At 48.0% G+C, this 21,332-nt stretch overlaps 1 protein-coding gene across 1 annotated transcript in view; it reads right to left on the reverse strand.

Annotated features, from left to right (window-relative positions):
- LOC138467483 (interaptin-like) overlaps positions 1 to 20,290 on the reverse strand; it is a 672,097-nt gene extending 651,807 nt beyond the window's left edge. The window contains exon 1 of the mRNA XM_069607521.1: positions 20,218 to 20,290. Coding sequence (XP_069463622.1) covers positions 20,218 to 20,235 — 18 coding nt within the window. The 5' untranslated portion in view covers positions 20,236 to 20,290. The remainder of the gene's footprint in view (positions 1 to 20,217) is intronic.
- Positions 20,291 to 21,332: the final 1,042 nt, after the last annotated feature.

Here is a 21,332-nt window from a genome sequence, read left to right on the forward strand (position 1 = left end):
CGGTTGGTTGTCTTCATGACCATCAGTCTGGCTTCAGAGCTGCCAAAAGCACGGAAACTGCTCTCCTGAACATCCGTGAAGACCTGCTCTCCATCCTTGACTCTAACACTCCATGTGTTCCCATTTTGCTTGATCTCTCTTCTGCCTTTGATACCGTCAACCATGCCATCTGCTCAACCGTCGCCGTGATAACCTGGGCATCACTGGTCAGGCTCTGGCATGGCTGACCTCTTTGCTCTCCAATCGACCCTCCCAGGTCCAACTGGGGTCCTTCCTCTCTGACATCTTTTTCTCTACCTGTGGTGTCCCCCAGGGATCTAACCCCTCTCCCTGGCTGTTCAACCAATATCTGGCACTCCTTGCCCACTGCATCGCCGCTCTCTGCCCCAACTTTCAGTGCTATGCGGATGATACCCAGCTCATTTTCAGGCTACCCTCGGCCTCCTCCTCTCCTTCCCTCATCTCTGACTGTCTGTCTGCTATCCAGGAATGGTGTGCCGCCAATGACCTCTGCCTTAATGCGAGCAAGACTGAGATTCTACTCATCAGCACACCCACTCCCTCCTTCCCTGTAGCTCTCTGGCCGGCCTCTCTTGGCCCTCTTCCTGCTCCTACCTGCAAGGCAAAAAACCTCAGGGTCATCTTCGACTCCACACTCTCCTTATCTCCTCACATATCTGACGTCTCTAAGAAGTCACGCTACCAGCTGCATCTCCTCAGAGGTATTCTTCCTTTCCTCTCCTTCCCCCAGAAGCTCACTGTCTCCAGAGCCCTGGTTCTCTCTAAGCTGGACTACTGTAACAGCCTCTAGCTATATCTTCCTCCCTCTACTCTCCGCCCTCTGCAACTCATCTAGAACAGGACTGCGAGACTTGTCCTTGGCCTCAAGCCAAGGGACCGTATTTCTCCAGGAGTGAAATCTCTGCACTGGCTCCCAGTGGCTGCGAGGATTAAGTTCAAAACCCTCTGCATTGTCCACAAGGCCTTCTGGGTCCTGGAGCCAAAATACCTTCAACTCTCTCTTCCTAAATATCTTCCTTCTCAAGCTCTTCGCTCATCCGCCTCCAACTCCCTCAGGGTCAGCCGCTTCTCCAAGCAACGAGTTGGGGGTAGATCTCTCTCCGCAGCAGGGGCCTCCCTCTGGAACAGCCTTCTTGCCTCCCTGAAACTTGATGAGAACCATCTCCAGTTCCGGAAGCACCTCAAAACCTTCCTCTTTGCTTCTGCTTTCTCTCCCCCACTCCCCTGCTAAATTCCTGACTGAAACTGCACTGAATCTGCAACTGCGCCACTCTCACCGATCTCGGTCTCTGGCCCAGCAACTCTCCCCCTGCACTGCCTCCCTGGCAACCCCTGCACTGCGGGACTATCTCTGTATCCCTACAGCCCCCTTCCCAGCACTTGTCTGCACTTACCTTGTACTTGCCACCAGCTGGCCCTGATTATTTATCTTGTTATTCTACTACCCCTGAACTGCACTTTCCCCTCTCCCTTTCCCCTTGCACTTTCCCTTCCCCTCTTCCCATGCACTTGCGATCTGAATGACACCTTGCCTAGTAAGATCGTTGTCTGTCTTCCCTTTGTCCCCCCCTCCCTGCCTCGTCACACCTCGAAACACTTGTTTATAGGCGCGTTACAAATGCCATATCATATCATCATCCTTCCCCCAAGTCAGGACTCTGGGATCCGTTTCCCAAGTACCAAGTCACACAATTCAAACAACTTTGAAATTAAATGTTCCTGGTCAGGATGGACTCAGGACTCAGGGTTCCCTTCCCCAAGATCCAAGTTCCAAATCACATTGTTCAAACAACCTTGAAACGAAATGCTCCTGATCAGAACTCATGGTTCCCTTCCCCAAGGGTTCAAGATGTAGAGTTTAAAAAGAAACACAAAATATCCTTGTCTCCCCAGTTCAGTTCATGTTATGTTCAAAGATTTGTTCAAATAGTTTGCAGCTTTTACCAAGGTTGAAATGTCACTGTTAATCAGGCTTTAGTGTCTTTTGTTTGTATATTACTTAAAGTCACATTAGATTTCAACATACTGTGGTTTGTTTAGCACTGCAACATATAATGGTTTGCTTGGACTTAAAGCTTCTTTCCCTCTTTCTGGGTTCCAAAAAGGTTTTAATTCAGTTTGGTATTCAATAATTATACATCTTTCTTATGGTTCATTTTCACTTCATCTGTAGTTCAATATTTATTTGTTTTTCGCTTTAATTGAATGATCCGATGTTCGGAGTCCTTCGAAAACATGTTTCTTGTCACACGAGACCACTCCAATACAAAGTATTCCCGTCTGTTTGATAATTGACAATGAAGGGATTAGAGACTTTTGAAAACGTGCTAACCCGAAGCATGCAAACACTCTGATACAAAGTATTCAGGAAATAAAGAGTTCACAAACGTGTGCACCGGGTTTCTCATTCACCAGCAACTCACCCGTCGCTTTAAGAGTTTGTGCTGCAGCATCACATGGCCTCCTGCTTTTAGTGTTAGGGCTCCAGTTCCTTCTCCTCAGACACTCATTGTCTATCATGGAGTGAAGTTCATTTTATTCATAAAAGCTAATTGCCTGCTATTTCCAGATCTTGGACACTTCCCAACTTTCGAGATTGGATTAACTAAGAATAAGGCCAGGTAGGGATCATTGTTGTCTCCTGGCCTCTGGATGGGAATTTTGCACCTTATGTAGGTGTCCAACACAGAGGAGTACATAATGGATCTAGGCACTGACAGGTACTGTGCTTCAAAGTTAATTTCATATGCCACTGTTGGTTCACTGTACACACCTTGGCATGTTGTCACGGGTGACGGTGGTTGCGTTCACAGACATTGAAAATGGAAATGAATTCGGAATAGTACATGTATACATATTGTAGACTTTTCTGATTTATCAATTCATTTGGGTCTTTTTTCCCATAGTGTGAGTTGATCTTGAAGAAGGGGAACATATCCCCGAAACGAGTCGAGCAAAAACATTGCTTTTGGCCTCCTCAGGAATTCAAATTGAATAAATATGTTTTGAACAATATAGTAATTTATCTGAGTATTTGATATACCATAAGTAGATTATCATTGAAATCTTGACTGTTCTCAGTATTTAGGTGCGCAAAGGGACAGGAGGGTCCAAAGATTGGACTCTTATCTTCCATTGTTTGTATCACAATCTCGTGTCAGGGTCGTCATTCCTCCCCGGACCCAAATGGTGTACAACTTTTCTAAAGTACATGTTTCTCTGAATTGGAGAGGGTGTGACGATTAGTTTTGCTTTCTCCTGTCTTTCCCCTTTGCTGTTAAGCAGGGCTCCATTTATACACCTGTAGTCCCTTGACAGGCTGCAGGTGTAGATGATTAATTACCCTTGCCTGATCTTGACTGCTCTTAGCAGGCATCTTCCTCATCCCAGTACTAGAGTGGTAAAAAAGCATAGTCGTCCTTGCTCTTACTTGCCTGTTCTTCTTTCCAGTACTGTAAAGTGTCAATTGTGGCGAAATGAGGAGAGCTGGCTTATAAAAGCACATAAAGGTTGGGGAAGGGTTAAGTTGGCTGTCAATTGGGAAAGCGGGATACCATGTCTCACCCAAGAGCACTCCACTCTCCCACCCTCCTTCTGGTTCTTCGAGGCTTGTTTTTTTCTCCTGATGTTACTCTGACCAGAAGGGAAGGGTGTAAAAATATCCCCATCAAGGCTCCTGGGAGTAGGGGTTCGTTACGGAATGGAAAGGGGAATACCGCGTCTCGCAGAAGGACATTTCACTTCCCCTCCCCAAGAACCCTCCACCCAGGTGATTGCTTCTCCACCCCCAGGGTCAAGATCCAAAAGTGATGGCCTTTCCCTGGTCACTCATTATATTACAACCCATAACTGGTACAACCTCAAAGGAAATGCAGCACCAGCTATTCCTACTTTAAGCCATGAAACACTTCCAACCATGAAACACTTCCATGCCATGCCTTCCTCTCCTCTTCACATGTTTAGCTACTGGCTTTTAGGACATCTTAACTGTTGACGATTACTACCACCCACAACTCAGACACTATGTTGTTGTGATTTGCAGCAGAGTGATCACTAGGCCTTAACAGCAATATCCTGCAAACACGGTTTTTCTGCAATTGTTCTCTTCAATCTAAGTGTGCTCTTAAATTTGACAAGAAATTCAAATGCTCATGTGTATCAGCTTTTGTACTCAATTGAGTAGTGTTTGACTGTGTATTCAATCAATCAACCAATGTGCCCATCCCTCAAAATGTGCTAGTATGTTTGACAAGAAATGTAAATGCTCCCATCAGCTATTGTACTCACCCAAGTTCTGCGAGTGTGCACATTTAATCAAGCCACCCATTCAAAATTCCTCTCCCATCCAGGCAATGTATGTGCTGTTTCACATGCATAATCACCCTGCCACTAAAGCCACGGTCTGAGTTATCAGCAAGACCCTGCCACACATGTTTTTTTACCAGCTTCGACACATGCCAGGGTATTGCTACTGCTTCCATGGGGGGGAAGCCCCTTCTCCCACGAGGCCAGGGAGGTGAGGCCACTACCTGATAGTGCCCCTAGAGGTTGTACTCAGTGTGTGGAACTCATGGGGAGGGAAACCCCCCCATGGGACCAGTGACTATACCCCCTGGGAGAACGCAGTATTCCCCTCCTCAGTTCTGTCCCCTCTTTCCTTTCACCCCACTCAGTACCTTGTGGTCCCCAGACCTCTATATTTTGTGTAGAATTGAGGAAACCAAGTCCCAGGAAAATACAGATACGAAGAAGAGTCCCACTGAACTCTCTGATGATCATCAGTTCAGTACTGTGATGAGGAGGGAGGCTGGAGCAATGAAAAACACCTATGGAAACCTATATACGCAGTTTAGTTGCTGGAGACCCATTGGTCTCCCGAAGTACAAATTAGAAAAAGGACTATGCTCTTGGTCAAGCTTGTCCAATAGGAACCGAGAGCAAAGGTTGAATGTCACAGGCAGAGAGACACAGGAAGAAGCTGTAGACCACGACGATGGTGGAGAGAAGAACAAGTTACTCTCTTACCTGGTAACGTTCTTTCGATGGGATGGTCCGACGACGTATTCCATATCTATGATAGTAATCACCACAGCTGTGCTGCTTCGGACATTTTTTCGGCGTCTGCGTCCTGCGTCGATGATGTCGATGATGTCGATACACTGTCCTCGATGGCCTCCATCGAGCCGACGTCATCGGATGTTATAAGTAGGACGCACGACGCCCGTAGCCTCAGTTGTAGTTTTTTCCCCAGAACGTGTGGCACCAAACCACAGCCAGTATGACCACAGAAAGCCTTGCCGAAACGTAAGCTGCAATCGCATAAGAAATTCTGTAGCGGGGCAGGTAGGGAGGGAGCGATATGGAATACTTCATTGGACCATCCCATCGAAAGAATGCTACCAGGTAAGAGAGTAACTTTTTCTTCGAGGGGATTGGGTCCTCCGACGTATTCCATATCTATGACAGACTCCCAAAGCAGTACCAACGTATGGAGGAGGGAAAAGAATTTAGAATATAGAAATTTAGAATGCCCAATCAAATTGCAGAGTAAAGGATTGCCTTGCCAAAGGCCAGATCCTGCCCATGGATAAAATCAAGGGAGTAGTGACGTACAAAAGTATGGACCGAAGCCCAAGTGGCTGCATCACAGATGTTACGAATAGGAACACCCCTCTGCAGGCAGCAGAGGCAGCCATACCCCTAGTAGAATGGGCCCGTAAGCCTACCGGAGGGTCCTTACCCACCAAGCGGTAACATTCCAAAATTGCCAAGATAATCCATCTAGACAAAGTCTGCTTAGTCACAGCTTGTCCCAAACGCCTTCCAGCGTAACCAATAAAGAGCTGATCGTCCACTCTGACTTGGGACATGCAAGAAATGTAGAAACTTAAAGCTCTCCTAGGATCCAACCTATGGAGCCTCTCCTCTTCCTTACCAGGAAGTGGAGGAGGATAAAATGCTGGAATAACAACCTTCTGGCTCAAATTAAATTCTGACACCACCTTCAGAAGAAAGGAAGGACGAACTCTAAGGACAACCCTGTCCTTATGAAACACAGTGAAGGGTGGCTTAACTGAAAGTGCCTGCAACTCACCCACTCTGCGAGCGGAAGCGACCGCAACTAAAACACCGTTTTAAGGGTTAACAGCCTTAAAGGACAATAATGTAAAGGCTCAAACGGAGCACCCATAAGGAATTTCAGAACAAGGTTCAAATCCCAACCAGGCACCTGGAAAGGTGCCGGCGGAAACACATTAGTGAGTCCTTTGATAAACTGAGAAATTAAAGGAATTTTAAAATAAGAACACTCCTCAGACGAGCGCTTAAATATAGACAGCGCCGCCAGGTAACCTTTAACAGTACCCACTTGCAGGCCCCTGAGGGCCAACGAAAGCAAAAAAGACAGAACTACAGGAATGTCACATGAAAAAGGATCCTCATCCTTAATCCTGCACCAGTCGCAGAACTTTCTCCAACGGCAACGGTACAGGGACTTTGTTGCGGCCATCTGGCCAAAAGCAACACCTCCATCACGTCTTCAGGGAGGTCCCAATCCTTATACCTCAACCTTTCAGAAGCCAAGCATGATGGTTGAGGGATCTGACCTCTGGGTGGAGAACCTGAACCCCTCCCGTGAGAGCAGGTCGTCTCGGTAGGGAAGACGACGTGGAGGGCAGATGGACAAGTCGAGAAGGTCCAGGTACCACGTCCTCCGAGCCCAAGCCAGAGCAATGAGGATCATCCGGGAACGGAACTTCTGTAACCTCTGCAGCATTTGCTGGATGACGGGAACTGGAGGAAACGCGTACAGCAGTGGGAAGGACCACTCCACCACAAACGCGTCTCCTAAGGCTCCTTTTGGAGGAAATTCCCGCGAGCAGAACCTTTCGCACTTACGGTTGACACTGGAGGCGAAGAGATCCAGCTGAGGGGTCCCCCAAAGGGCGAAGATCTCCAGGAGAATCTCCTGAGCCAGCTCCCACTCGTGAGAGATCGTGCTCTGCCTGCTCAGAGCGTCCGTCGTCTTGTTTTCGTCTCCGGCCAGATGAACCACCGAGATCGAAACTTCCAGCTGGATGGCCCAGAACCAGAGCTGCATCGCCTCCCTGCACAGAGGAAGTAACCCTGCCCCCCCTTTTTTGTTGAGGTAGTGCATGGCCACTGTGTTGTCCGTCAGAATCAGGACATTCCTTCCTCGCACAGTCGGCAGAAAAGCCTTCAGGGCAAGCCTGACGGCCCGCAGCTCCAACAGATTGATATGGAGTCTGGACTCCGACAGAGACCAACGACCGCTGACTGTCAACTCGTTGGCATGAGCTCCCCATCCCGTGAGGGATGTGTCCGTCACGATCGTCACGTCCGGCCAGGGAAGCCAAAACGGAGCCACCTTTATCAGATTGCTGTCGACAGCCCACCACAGAAGGTCCTGGGCGACCAGGAGGGCAGCACCTGAATGGGGCCCGACATCCTGCCAGAGGACTGCAACCACTGCATCTTGAGAGCCCACTGCAGAGATCTCATCCGCAACCTGGCCTCCGGCACCAGAAGCATACAGGATGCCATGAGGCCGAGCAACCTCAAGAACTCGAACGCCGGGAGACTTTGGGCGTGTTTAAACTTGTGCACCATCTGCTGAATGTGATGCGCCCTCACCTGGGGATGAAAACACTGCCCCAGGGAAGTGTCGAGCACTGCTCCGATGTACTGGAGCCGCTGGGTTGGCGTCAAATGGTACTTCTTTAAGTTGAGGGAGAAGCCCAGCCTGTGAACGGAGTGGCAGGTGACGGACAGATGATCCAGGACTTGCTCGGGAGAGCGCGCCCTGCTCAACCAATCGTCCAGGTAGGGGTAGACGTGAATCCCCCCTTTCCTGAGATACGCTGCCACCACCACCATGAGCTTGGAGAATACCCTCGGGCAGAGGTCAATCCGAACGGCAGGACCCGAAACTGAAAGTGCGAGTCACCAACCGCAAACCTCAGGTACTTCTTGTGCTTTGGATGGATCAGCACATGAAAGTAAGCGCCCTTGAGGTCGAGTGACACCAACCAGTCCTGAAGTTGAAGGGCCTGGAGGACTTGAGAAAGAGTAACCATCTTGAACTTGTCCTTCCTGAGGAGTTTGTTCAAACCGCGCAAGTCCATGATGGGTCTCAATCCCCCTGTCTTTCTTCGAAATCAAAAAATAAGGGGAATACCATCCCTTGTTCCTCTCCGCTACAGGCACCAGTTCTATGGCACCTTTCTCCAGCAGGGAATGAATATCCTGCGCAAGGAGCGGATCTGGACTCTTCACAGAGAGATTCCCTGGTGGATTGTCATGAGGCCTCTGCCGGAAAGGAAGACAGTAGCCGGGGGCTATGTTCTCCAGAACCCACACATATGAAGTAATGGCACGCCACTCTACAACTCCAACCGACGAGCCATGGGACATGGCCTCATGACTGAGCTGAAGCGGCTGCGGCAGTGCCTGAGGGCAAAGAGGCAACTGCCCGAGCGGCCTTCGCACCTCGAGTACCCTGTTTTCCACCTCTGACACTCCTACGGTGGCCCCTTTGACTTGCAGCTCCTCTCGATTTACTAAAGGATGAGTAATATAGAAAGGAACCTCCTCTCTATTGCTGTCCCCTAGGACGAAAAGGCAGAGGTTGGAGAACTGCAGCACTCAACGACTTCGCTGCAGCTTTGGAGGTCTGCAACCTCTCAAGGCTCCCGTCAGCCTTGCTGCCAAAAAGATGTTCACCATCAAAGGGCATGTTGAGGAGCCGGGCCTGCACATCAGGAGCAAACCCCAACTTCCGCAACCACGCAAACCTGCATATTACGGTGCTCGCCACCATGGACCGGCTGACACAATCTGCCATGTCCAAACCTGACTGAACGGTCTCACACATGGCATCCTTGCCAACCTGTACAATAGCAAGAAAACCATCCCATTCCTCCCCTTTGGGAATATGTTCAGCTGCCAAGGAGATACAGTTCCACAGAGTGTGCGTGAAACGTAATAAGGCACACACGGAGTTGGCTACCTGTAAAGCCATACCCCCTGAAAAAAACCCTTTCTTCGCCCAGCCATCAAAACGATTGTCGTTGCTATCAGGAGGGATGGTAGGGTACGATGCCTGCTTTGCTGGGTCTGTGGCCGCTTGCACCACCAAACTCTCCGGAGTGGGGTGCATGGTCAAGTAGCAGGGGTCACTACTGGCTGGGCAGTATTTTCGCGGCAAAGACTTGCTCACTGCCGGGAGACACTCCGCAGCAGTCCAAGCTGCAGCCACCCTTCCTTGCAAAGCCATATGGAATGGTAGTACCAGGTCAGTTGGAGGACCTTGGTCGAGGATGTCCGTCAGGTCATCCTGCAGAAAATCCACAGGTGGCGCAGACCACCCCAAGTATTCCGTGACCCTCGACAAAAGGCGCCGGTACGAGGACTCGCCATGGGTGCCAGGCTCAGGCCGACAGAACTCCACCTCCGGAGAGGTGTCCAGACCACTGGTGTCGTGCAGTGACTGACGCAGGTCCTCAATCTGGTTGTGTCCAGACAAAATCTCGTCAGGCATCTTTTCAGGCACCAAATCTTCTTCAGATCCCTCATCCCCCTCAAATATAATCCAGAGGTTGGAAAAAGGGCACAGAAAAAGTGACAAAGACATTCTTAGCCTTGGCCAGAGCCTTTCTGGGGGGGTTCCACCGTGCCAAGGGGTACCTCCGACAAAGCAGCCTAGAAAGGCGTTGAGGTTGTCGACAGAATAAACGTCGATGTTGAACGAAGCGCAGACAACTTCAACGGCGTCGACACAGGCCTCGAGGGCGGAGCCCCGAGCATGTCCTTCGACAGCCTGGGCGCCGATGGCATCGACGACTTCCTCGGAGGCGGAGCCTCGAGAGAGTCTCTCGACGAACTGGGCGCCGCAAGCGTCGATGTCTTCCTCGAAGACTGCACAGGCACACGCGGTCTCGAGGGCGTCGAGGACCGGGACCTGGAACAGGCATGTCTAGAGCGACCATCCTTGTCCGACCGGGACCTCGAAGGCGGACGAGCGGTGTCTCTAGCACAGTCACGGCCGGCGTCCTTCGACAGCACAGACGGACCGGAGCCCTGCGATTGAAAAATCGCCATCATCTCCTTTCGGAAGGAATCCCATTCCTCAGGAGTGGAATGCTTGTTGGGACAAGCAACCCGCCGAAGGGTGGAGTCCTCGGAGGAGGACGGGGAAGGCGACCTGTGACAGCGCTTCCGTGTGTGCCTCGAAGAGGCAGAGGAATGGCGAGACCGACTCCCGGACCGAGACCCCCCGGACTCACGACGATGATGTAGAGAGTCGCCCCTCGAATCGTCCGTCGAAGGTCCAGTGGATCGCGACTTCCAGGGCTTGGCCACCTTACCCACCTAGAGCTTCTTCTTACGCTCCTGCAAGGCCTTCGATGTAAGCGAGTGGCAGTCGACACAATCATCCGTATCGTGGTCCTCCCCGAGAAACCAGAGGCAAGCATTGTGCGTGTCCGTCAACGACATCTTGGACCCGCACACCCGACACTATTTAAAACCCGACCGCGCGGTGGAAGAAGCTGAAGACATCATTTCAATACACAAACGAACAGGTTCGAAGAACCGAAAGAACAGGATTCAGTTGAACCGAGGCGCACCGAGATCTCCGAAGCGAACATGTTCGAAGAAAAAAACGGAACTGAGGCTACGGGTGTCGTGCGTCCTACTTATAACATCCGGTGACGCCGGCTCGACAGAGGCCATCGAGGACAGCGTATCGACATCATCGATGCAGGACGCAGAAAAATGTTCCCAAGCAGCACAGCTGGGGTGATCACAGTCATAGATATGGAATACGTCGGAGGACCCAATCCCCTCGAAGCTGCTGTCTCTAAGGATGCTGCCAAGAACCGGTACGAGAAACCAAGTACAAAAAAGAGTTGGGTTGCCTCCCAGAGAGAAGCCGTGAAGCCCGACTTGCTGAAGCAGGTACACCCACCACAGCAGGAACAGAGAGAGAAGAAGTGGAAGCTCACCCAAAGAGTCAGAGAAGCCCCAAGCAGGACGCCAGGCAGCAGGAACCTGAAAACAAGGTACAGGTTTTGCCTGGGTCCATATGAGGGGCAGAGCCCGAACAAGGAGAGCCTACGGAGGGCCAGGGACCTGATACGAAGTAAAGATGATGATACATGGGTCAAGGTCCCCAAGACAAATATAAAGACACAAGCATATGCCGTATCAGTAGACACTTGGCAGGAGAGTAAACCAAGTGTCCTGGAAAGCCAATACAAAGAGGTCTGGGACCCAAGTGAACTACAGAGGCAAATCCAAAGTAATTGGGCAAGGACCTAAAAGAAACACAAAGGGAAAGCCAAGGTAAGAGGGTCTGGGACTCTGAGAAGAACAAGAAGAGAGAGAGATTGAAACAAACTGTACACAATATCCTATGTGGAACAGTACCCGGAAGGATAGTATACCTGGTCTGTTCCGTTGGACAGTGAGTGAAGTTGGGGTAGAGAACCCGTGAAAGAAACATACCAGGGCCTGGGACCCATATGAAGTTGTTTTTCTGCAGAGCAGAGGAAAGGAACAGAGCAATGTGGACTTCCTTTCCCATTTTCCAATAGGTGCTCAGAGTACCAGCAACATTAGGGGAAGGATATTGTAGGGAAGGCATGGTATCACAAATACGACACTGACACAATGGATACAATTTGTAAAACCTTTATTGAAAATGTTGGGGTTGGAGAAACTCCTATTTTGCCCTACAACTAAGCTGGGAGTAGTCTCGACCACCAAATGATAAACACAGTCCTAGTCGAGTCCGTCAAGTCAAAATGGCCTATGCAAAAACAAAAAAACAAAAAAAAAGTATCCCGACATATTTCTTGAACAAAATGTGTAGAAAGGAGAAATGTATGCAAAGGAAAAATCATTGTTCAAAAGAATATAAAGGTAGTTGAACCAGCTTTCCTCCTCACATTAAACCTCATGGGGTAAGGCTATCCGTGTAGGCAGGATGACACACTCTGGCTCAGTTTCTAACACTCTAACAAGCAGTTACAAACCGTGGATTGAGGCCATCCGGACTTCCACGTTAAAGTCTCTTTCTTGGTTTCAAATTATTTACCACCAGTTCACCAGTTCACGTAGGTCTCCCTCTGTCGTGATCAGACCACTCACTTCACAGTTCAACAAAAACTTGCAAGGGACTTCCTTCCCCAAGCTTATTGTACTTCGGGTCTCCTCCAATCGGGCTCAGACCCCTTTTGACAGTCGAAGACTTTCAAATATGCCTGCCTCTCTTTTACAGACCACCGCAGGACTACTTTGACAAAGTTCAGTTTACACTCGCTTAATTCACTTTTGCTGTTTGTTCGCCTTTTCGCTTTAAACAATGTACCTTTCACTGAGACTTTCAAATGGGCTACTTCCTTTCACCGGACCACTCAGTTATTTAGTATTGCTGATCTCACAGCTGCCCTTTACTTCAAAATTCATTCAAAGGTCTGCCTTTCTTCGCGTCTCATCCACACGTGTACCACCTTCACTTGCGATATAATGTTGCTATTTCATTTGCTTTAACACACCAGTGTCTCAGGTCGCTTGCCAGCTCACCGGCTGTGTGTGCTTCTTTCTTGTTTTGCTATTTACAATTCACGAGTCAAGGCTAGTACCACAGGCTTGGCCTTGCCTCCCCAATTCTGCTGTTCCCCCGGGTGGGTCGCTGGCGTCCTTGAAACACAAAGCAATATTCACTTGTGGGATCTGGCCCCCTCCACGAGTCTTTCGCTGTCTGTCGGAGGCAACAACCTCAGTAGGGAACCCTTGGGGTTTTTGGGCCGCTGCTCTCTTCCCTTGGTTCATTGATCTGCTCCGGTAGGTGTGGCTTTGTCCCGGAAGGTCTGCTCGTGCTCATGTTCCGCCTTGCTCAGAGTGTGTCTTTAAGTGTTGCCTTTTATTTGTCTGAGGAGAGCTAACTGGTATCAGGTGTCTGCACTTAGTGTAAAGTGCCTGACTTTGCCTGACTCAATTAACGCGGCATGTCCAGTACAATGTGAGAGAGTTAACCTGGTTACTCTCAGTCACCTTCTTCCTCGTCCCAGTGTTTGTGCAAAAAGGAGGAGGGTGGGACTTTGGAAAATCCTATAAAATAGGATGGGGTAGATGAACAAAAAAGGGGGGAATACAGCGTCTCACCATCGGCTGTCTCACCCCCGACCCCAAAGCCCCTCACACTGATGATCCTCCCAAACTGGGGCACCCCCAGGAACTGGATCAAAAGCGATGGCCGTGTCATGGACGTCTGGATGACAGGTCCCTGAGGACTACCAGGTGAGACACCCTTTGGTTTCTCACAGCATGTGATAAATCCAATGGAGTCATCATGGATTCCCTGGTGGCGACCTCCTCCCATGTGGCAAGGGGACGGCAGCCGCTACCTAATCCTGACCCTGAGGGCGATTATATGAGGGAGGATCACATGGGAGGACACAGCTACCGGAGAGGTGTAATGACTTAATTGGAGTCACAGTTCCCTATGATGAAGATCCTCCGATACCAGAGTTCTTGATGGCCTATTATCATTCTAGTCAGATCTCTAACTTTCACACTAGCACACAACTCACACTTAACACCTTTTGTTTTGGATGGGCCTTTTTATGAAATCCATGAGAAAAACCATCCTGGAATTAAAAGCCCATACAAAGTTATGGGGCCTCATTACACGGAAGGCGGTAACCATTGCGCTGTAAGCGCCATGGTTGCTGACGGTAATTTACCAATCCCGCCATGGTGAATGGCGGAATTACCGCCCCATTCCAAGGTTGGCGGGGCCGTAATTCCCCATTCACCACTGGCCCTTCCCTATTCCCATTTGAGACCCCATAGGGCTCAAATGGGAATGGGGAATGCAGCAATTATGGTACCGCAAATTGCGGTACCGTAATTGCCTCCAAGGTACCTTTGCGGGTCCCGTCCTTAACGGCTGGTAAAGCCAGCCGTTAAGGTAGGGACCAGCAAAGGGACCTCGTAGTAGGGCGGTAAGGGATTACCGGCACCGGTGCCCTTACCGGTGCCGGTAATCCCTTACCGCCATCCGTGTAATGAGGCCCATGGACTTAAACTGCCATAACAACTCAGGTACTGGGATGAGTTTGTACACAGTGATAGGAGTCTGAAAAACAACATGCAGACCAGTTGTATTTCCAAACCTGTAATGAGCCGAACATTTAAAGATGGCAACTGCATTATGAAAGAGAGAGGTGCAGCGAGCAGTTGTAAAGAAGGTATGCTATCAAGGACAGACAGACACAAGTGATTACAGTTCAAGGGTGTGTTTTAAACTGTATAGAAAGGTTGGTAAAATGCCTAATCTAAACCGGAATATAAGATGGGAGCAAGTTACAACCATCAAATAATAATAAGGCAGTCCTAGTGGCATTGTGTCAAATAAAAAGACCTATACTAAGAAAATCTATTGCCAATCCTTACGCTGAATACAAAAAGGGGTGTGGGATAGGGTTCACAAGAAAGAAAGAAGTGTTCACAAATGATAAGTCAGGATCTGTTATCCGGGGGTCCCCCTTCCCACAATTTGAGCACGGGTCAAGTCGGGAGTCCTGAGCACAGCACACTCTGGAGCTTTCCCAGCACGAGACAATAGTTCCGCTTCACATATCAGGACTGTCGGTGATTTAGTCTATTTTCTACAAAAAAGTCTCCTATTTCCCCTAAGGACCTGGAGGGTTTCAGAAATAACAAACAAAAGAAGTTCTGTTCCAAATGTACGTTGGGTGATGACTTCACCCCTTGCTCCCACTCATCTGGGCGCAGACCCCTCACAAATCTCAGCCTCCGTTCGTCGGGTTTGCTATGGCCTTTCAGAACTCTCTCACCTGTGACATTCACAAGTCTAAATGTCTTTTTGAACAGTTCAGTGTGGACACCCCTCTGCCGGGTTCACTTTCATCAACACAATGTTCATTGGGACTTCCCGCTTCGCCCCGTTCAATCAGCATCCCTCCGTCGGGTTCACGCTTGCCAATTCTTTCCTTTCACCCAATTCTTCCCTTGAATTCACTATGCAGGATTCAACTCCATTAGCTTTCGTATTACATGCATATCAAAAGGTTTGACTGTACAGGGGGTTTTGCTAGACCCCTGTAAGACCACTTTGACCTTTTCCTTGCGGCACTCCTACGGCCTCCTTGCAGCTCTCCTAGGCCCTTCTGGTATAGGTAGTTCAACAAACACAGGATTAACCAGAGTGTCTCGGATGAGCTGCCACGTGGTGCGAACACTTCTGCAGTTGGCTTTCCCTCAAAGTTCACAGTTTTGTGTTTTTCTTACTTTGCCACTTTGAGACTTTCATTCAGCACAGTTTGGTTTCTCATCGGTTCTCCCCTCGACTCACCGGCTCTGATGAACCGCTTGGCTTTACTTGCTTTTGGAGTCAAGGACGGTACCACGCTATCAGGCGTCTCCCTCTGTGCTGCTTATCAGCGTAGGCATGGTCTGTGTACCGTTGAAATCTGCTGCAACACACTCGGGCTATTGTTCGTGTTCTTCTGTTTCCATCAGCTGAGGCTTCACAGGTCTGGGTCGGAAAGGGCTGGTCGCCCCTTCGGTTCTCGCCACTTTTCTCCTCCTCTTGAACTGCCGTGCTTGGATAGCTCTCTCTTCGTGTGGTCTGCCTTGCTCGTACTGTGCTCTCGTGTTCCACTTTTTATCCCTGTGGGGAAGGGAAAGGGCCGTCAGGTGTGTGATTCTGGTCAATTGCCTGACTTTGCCTGACCCTTGTATTGGGACATGTCAGGTAAACGGCTCTGGTGTTAGTCCGTTTTCTTTCGTGGTATGCAAAAGTATTTGTGTGGAAAAGGGGGGGGTAGTGTTTCTGAATGTCCTACGTGGTAGGATCGGGAAAAGGTGTTGTAAGAAGGGGGATTCCGCGTCTCACCCGTCAGTGTCCCACTTCCACTCCCTGAGGACCCCCCCATCCAGGTGATCCTCCCTCACTAGTCCACCCCCAGGAACTGGATCCAATAGCAATGGCTGTGTCCTGGCCACCTGGATGACAGATCCCCGGGGACTAGCTAGGGAGAGACCTTAAGGTTTCTCACACAGTGCAGAAGGGGATGTTGCCATCCACACTGGGGCTCTGAAGCGCGAGGCACACAGAGAAAACTGGCAAAGCAGAGAAGGCCATCCGGACAGGGAGAGAGATGCTGCAGGCGAGCAAGGAGGATTGTGGAGACACCAGGAGCCATGCAGGAACTCCTGGAGGTACGGTCGTTCAACAAGGCAGCAGACTTCATCCCGGGCCAAGCAAGAAAGCTGGCGTGTGACTGCTGAGCCATGCTGGGTGCTGGCGGAGCATTTGCAGACTCCAACCTGGAAGGCAGAAGAAGCCATAACACAGAAGTGCAAGCATGTCGGAGATGCTGGAAAAGACCAGTGAGTCTGCTCAAAGCACCTGGGGACAATGGGGCATTCCGACAACCCCGACAAGTGATTGGTACAAGTTTGCTAATGCAGGAAATCTACAAAGGCAACGTTTAAGCGGAGTAAAGGCAAACTACAAATTCAACACTCAATAAGAAGAATGTTTGATGCAGAACATTTTCAAAGGCAAAGTTTGTTTGAATGAAGCCGTGGCAAAGTGCAAAGGCAAGGTGCCAAAAGAGGAATGCTTGAAAGCAGTGTAAGGAAGGCATGGTGTCAAACAGTGAAGACAGACACAAGTGATCACAGTTCAGGGGTGTTTATTGAACTTCAAATGGGCTGGTTGAACACCTATCTAAACCTAAATCTAATGATTGGAGAAAGCTACGACCATCAAATAATAACGCAGTCCTAGTCGGGTTTCTGCCAAAATAAAAGGGGCCTATACTAATAAACCTATTGCCAAGCCTTACTTCTAAATACAAAAGGGTGTGGGACAACGGTGTACGCAAACAAAAAGTGTTCAAGAAATAATATGTCAGGAAGGTTCAGCACTGGGCAAGGCAGCACGGTCAAGCTTTGTACACACTCTGGCTTCTCGGCCATGAGGATACAGTTCAAAACACAGAGATCAGAGCCTTTTGCCAAAGTCTCTTTTCCAATAACAGTCTCTTACTGCACCGGGTCAGTCTTGCTTTCAATGTTCATCATGGGTCTCCCTCCTTCAGGTCGAGCCCCCCTTTTTATCACAATGTTCACATTTGGTCTCCCTCTTTTGTGCTCAAACCATGGATCTCTCTCATTCAGGCTCAGATCCTCTTGATATGGACCTCCCTCTTTCGGGCTCATATGCTCCTAGTATCAAAATCTGAGAATTTCAAATGTGCGCTGGGATTTGCTTAAACCGTCGCAGGACCACTTCGATTCACTTCACACAATATTCTCATTAATCTTGTACTTTTGTTTCTCTTGACGGGATACCTTACAGAGACCTTTGATTGAGCACATTCATGGTGCAGGACCACTCTGTCAATGGTATTGTATCTTTCCTTCTCAAGTTCAAACATTCATCAGCAGTTTAGCTTTACTCACAAGCATTTAACAATGTTTGGTCCGGCGCTCGTTAAACACTGTTGCCACTTGCAACCTTCACTTCAGCACAGACCGGTCTTGCGTCAGTGTCCTTAACTCACTGGCTGTGTTGATCTCTCTGTCGCTTCTTTGTTCTTCGAGCCAAGGATAATACCACAGTGGCTGCTGCTCCTCCCCACCTTGGTCAGGTACGCAGGAGGGCCCTCGGTATCTTCGACACACAAGGCAGGATTCTTCAGTCTGGTTTCCTCTCCTTACGTTTTCTGCCTTGAAGGTTTCTTTAAAGTAGCAGCGTCTTGCCGAAAAGGTCAAGGGTATTTCCTTTCTTACAAACTGCCGACTCAAAACTGCTCTTCCAGAGCGGGCCGTCCATGTGAAAGTGTTTAAGAAGGCAAAGGGGGTAGGGGAATAAAGTTCCACACATATCCTACCTGGTAGGAAGGGGTAATGGTGTTACAGGGGAAGGAATACCATGTCTCGCCATCCAGTGTGCCACTCCCCAAAGACCCTTAAGCCAGGTGATTCTCCCGCACTGGTCCACCCCCAGGGTCTGGATGACAGATCCCCCGGGGACTAGCGGGTGAGACATCTTCTGGTTTCTCACAGCAGAAAAGACAAAGTATAAAAGAAAACCCCAATGAAATGCAAAAGAATCAGATACCAATTTGGGGGAGACGTTTTGAGCAAGCACATTTGAGAAAATATTACCACAAAATAGACATACCTAGCAGCACATGGTATATGCTATTGTGGTAGACCTAAGAACTGTGAAACACATAAGAAGTCCTGGCAGGCGAGTATACCAGGCAGTTGAATTGGTACACAGATTCCTGGCAGGCGAGTACACCAGGTAATTAAAAATGTTATAAAAATTCCTGGCAATGGATTATACCAAGTAATCTACCAAGATACAAGAACCTTTACAGAAGGACTATTGCAGAATGTTTTGCTTGATCAGAACGCCTTAGTTGAACAAGAACTTAGTGAGTCCACTAAAGACACCAAGGAACTGTTAGCTAAAGATAGATTTTGCCAACCTGTTTAAGAATTAAGGGGGAAGGGGAACCACCTTCGGGAGCCAAGGATCTTTTTCTTGGAGAATATTTCCGTTGGAGTCAGTCTTAGACTTTTGGTTTTGACAAAAAAGAACTCGGACATATCTAGGACGCATTTAAACATAGTGAATTATACATAATAGCCCAAAAGTTAAACTGTGCATCTCATGTGGAAGTCCGATTTGTGGCGTGTTGTGTACCCATATCCGCTCCCGGTTACCTAGCCGTAGCTCGTGCTTACTGGGTGATACCTGAGCTGTTCATTGAACCTCAACTTTGAGCCATGCAGTGTGCACTGGCCAGGGTCTCTGCATGGACTGGCTCATTGATATTCATGATCCTGATGACCTAGGTTGGCAGGGCTATTTATCCATTTTCATGAATAACAATGAGTTGGGTGGTGACAGTGCTGGGCATTGATGCTGGCCATGTCCACACACTGCTACACTCAGCCTGCATGACACTGCTTCTAATTCTCTACTGCAAAGACCATCAGGGTGGGCTAACAAAAGGGACAGTCACAGTCACCAGCCAGCAGTCCCAACACAGGGGCAAGGTCAGTGAAAAGGACAATATCGAAGAGGAGCCATGAGTGACACCCTATATAAGACAGTCTTGCTGCAGTGTTTGATAGCCAAGCTCATCAGTTAAATAATGATTTTGCCTACATTTGTCCATCAATTTACTGTACAAGGAAGGCATGCTTGCTCTTTTTTCGGTCTATAGATGGTTAACATGTTCCACTTGCCACTGATAGTATCGGAGCAAAATGTTAACAATGCTGTGTTTTAAAGAAACACAAACATTTAGTTTATTTCAAGACATAACTAATACGTCATGCTGATTGATATCTGTAAATCGCACACTGGATCCATCACCCATGAACCAGTGGGAATTGCAGCTTTAACCACAAATATGTTGACCACTATGGAGTAGTCGTGGGTAGTGTCAACAGTCGGTGGGGAGTTACCCACCGGAATGTGTAACAAGCATGCTAGAAAATATTCGGGCCTTGGCACTTATTTTCTTACAAATTGAGCACTGCTCTAAATATAGGGGCACTAAACATGATGGCTATAATAGATTTGGTTGTATGAACAATGGGACTCATTATGAGTACTGCAATGCAGACCAAATGGTGGTAAAGTGGAAGTAATTCCATTACCACCACTTTACTGCCGATTTACCGCAGCACTGTACTATGGGTTTGGAGATAAAGTTGAGAATCTACCCTTTTTGGCAGGAAGTAGATCCTCCTCTATAGCCCTGAAAATTGTCCGAATTATCCCAGCAAAATTACCACTTCCTGTAAATCCCTCAAAATCATCATGAAGTCCAAATGACCCCAAAAAATAGGTATTTGCACCACCATGACACCACTCATAATACTATGATAATGCCACAGGACCAAGTGGTGGTAACGGTAAATGCGTTTGGCGATAATTCTGCGGATATTATCCAAATGTCTTGCCACATCCACACACTACAAATTCAAGAGTATAAACAACAAAACAATCACACCCATATTTACACACACATCAACCTTTTGATAGTGTCTGTTACCAATAGAGATATTTGATCTACTACAACAGAAAAATCTTAAGTACAACTTGCTTACCCGTAATTTTCTAAACATCTGCTCTGCTTCTGATGCAATTCTGGGCTGTAAGCTTGTTGCTTTTTTTGTTTGTTCCCGAGTGATGGTCTATAGTTAAGGGAAAATGGTTGCACAACTCAATCTGCACTTACAAATAAAACACCAATGCTGTACAACCATAATGCATGTGGATAGTAAGGTTAACACGTATAGCTGAAATTTAAATGTGCACACTTCAACCAAAAGAACAGTAAATAATCATTTATAGAAATGCATGACAGTTCCATAATTTGTTGGTCGAGTATGAGCCAAAGGACCATAACACATTTGAAGTTACTTGAAGGTGCCATACACAGTTCCAATACCTGAAAGAAATAAATGAAGGAGAAAAACAAGAGACCTTCCATAAGCTGCCTAGAATTTCAAGTTTTAGACGTGACTAGCACCCCAAAATAGAGTTATTAACATGGTTCCTTACCACACTTTACAGAAGACATGCGGTCACAAAGATCTGAATGATGCCAAAGCCATGAACACTGTTCCTTGCACAGAAAACACATTCTCCAAAGAGCTCAAGTAAAATGAAAGTTGGCACATTGAGCAGTTTCTAGCTAAAATGCTTTAATAACTCTCGTAACTCTTTCTAAACTGAATTATTGTGTCACTACATGCATCCCTGCATAGGTGTACTTGACATCTACTACACATAAAACACAACACTAACAACAACAGCATTCAATCAACCGATAGTGTATTGTGATGATTTAAACACTAGATAATCTCTCATTTTTTACTCCCCCATTGTATGGAAAATATGGTTTCTACACACCCTAAAAAAAAGAATGTTCCAATGACAAGTTTCCTGTGCGCTGATCTTCCTTTAATTGCTCCAACCTAATTACGAGCAACCGTGAAATGTCAAATGCATTTAATATTAATGGATTCTGAACTTATTGAAAGCCACCTCAACCACAAACCAACAAATTATTCAAAATAAAAGTTCTTCTAGAGTTAGTTACTATATCGTTGAGACCTTCTGAGCGGCACAGGTTTTTTTATTTACTTTATGCCTCACTGCGGTTAAGAGTCGATTGTTTGCTGTAATATATAGCCCATGGAAATACTTATCAGCCGCA

Source organism: Ambystoma mexicanum, chromosome 4q (assembly GCF_040938575.1).
Source record: "Ambystoma mexicanum isolate Mex_15411 chromosome 4q, UKY_AmexF1_1, whole genome shotgun sequence".
NCBI lineage: Eukaryota > Metazoa > Chordata > Amphibia > Caudata > Ambystomatidae > Ambystoma > Ambystoma mexicanum.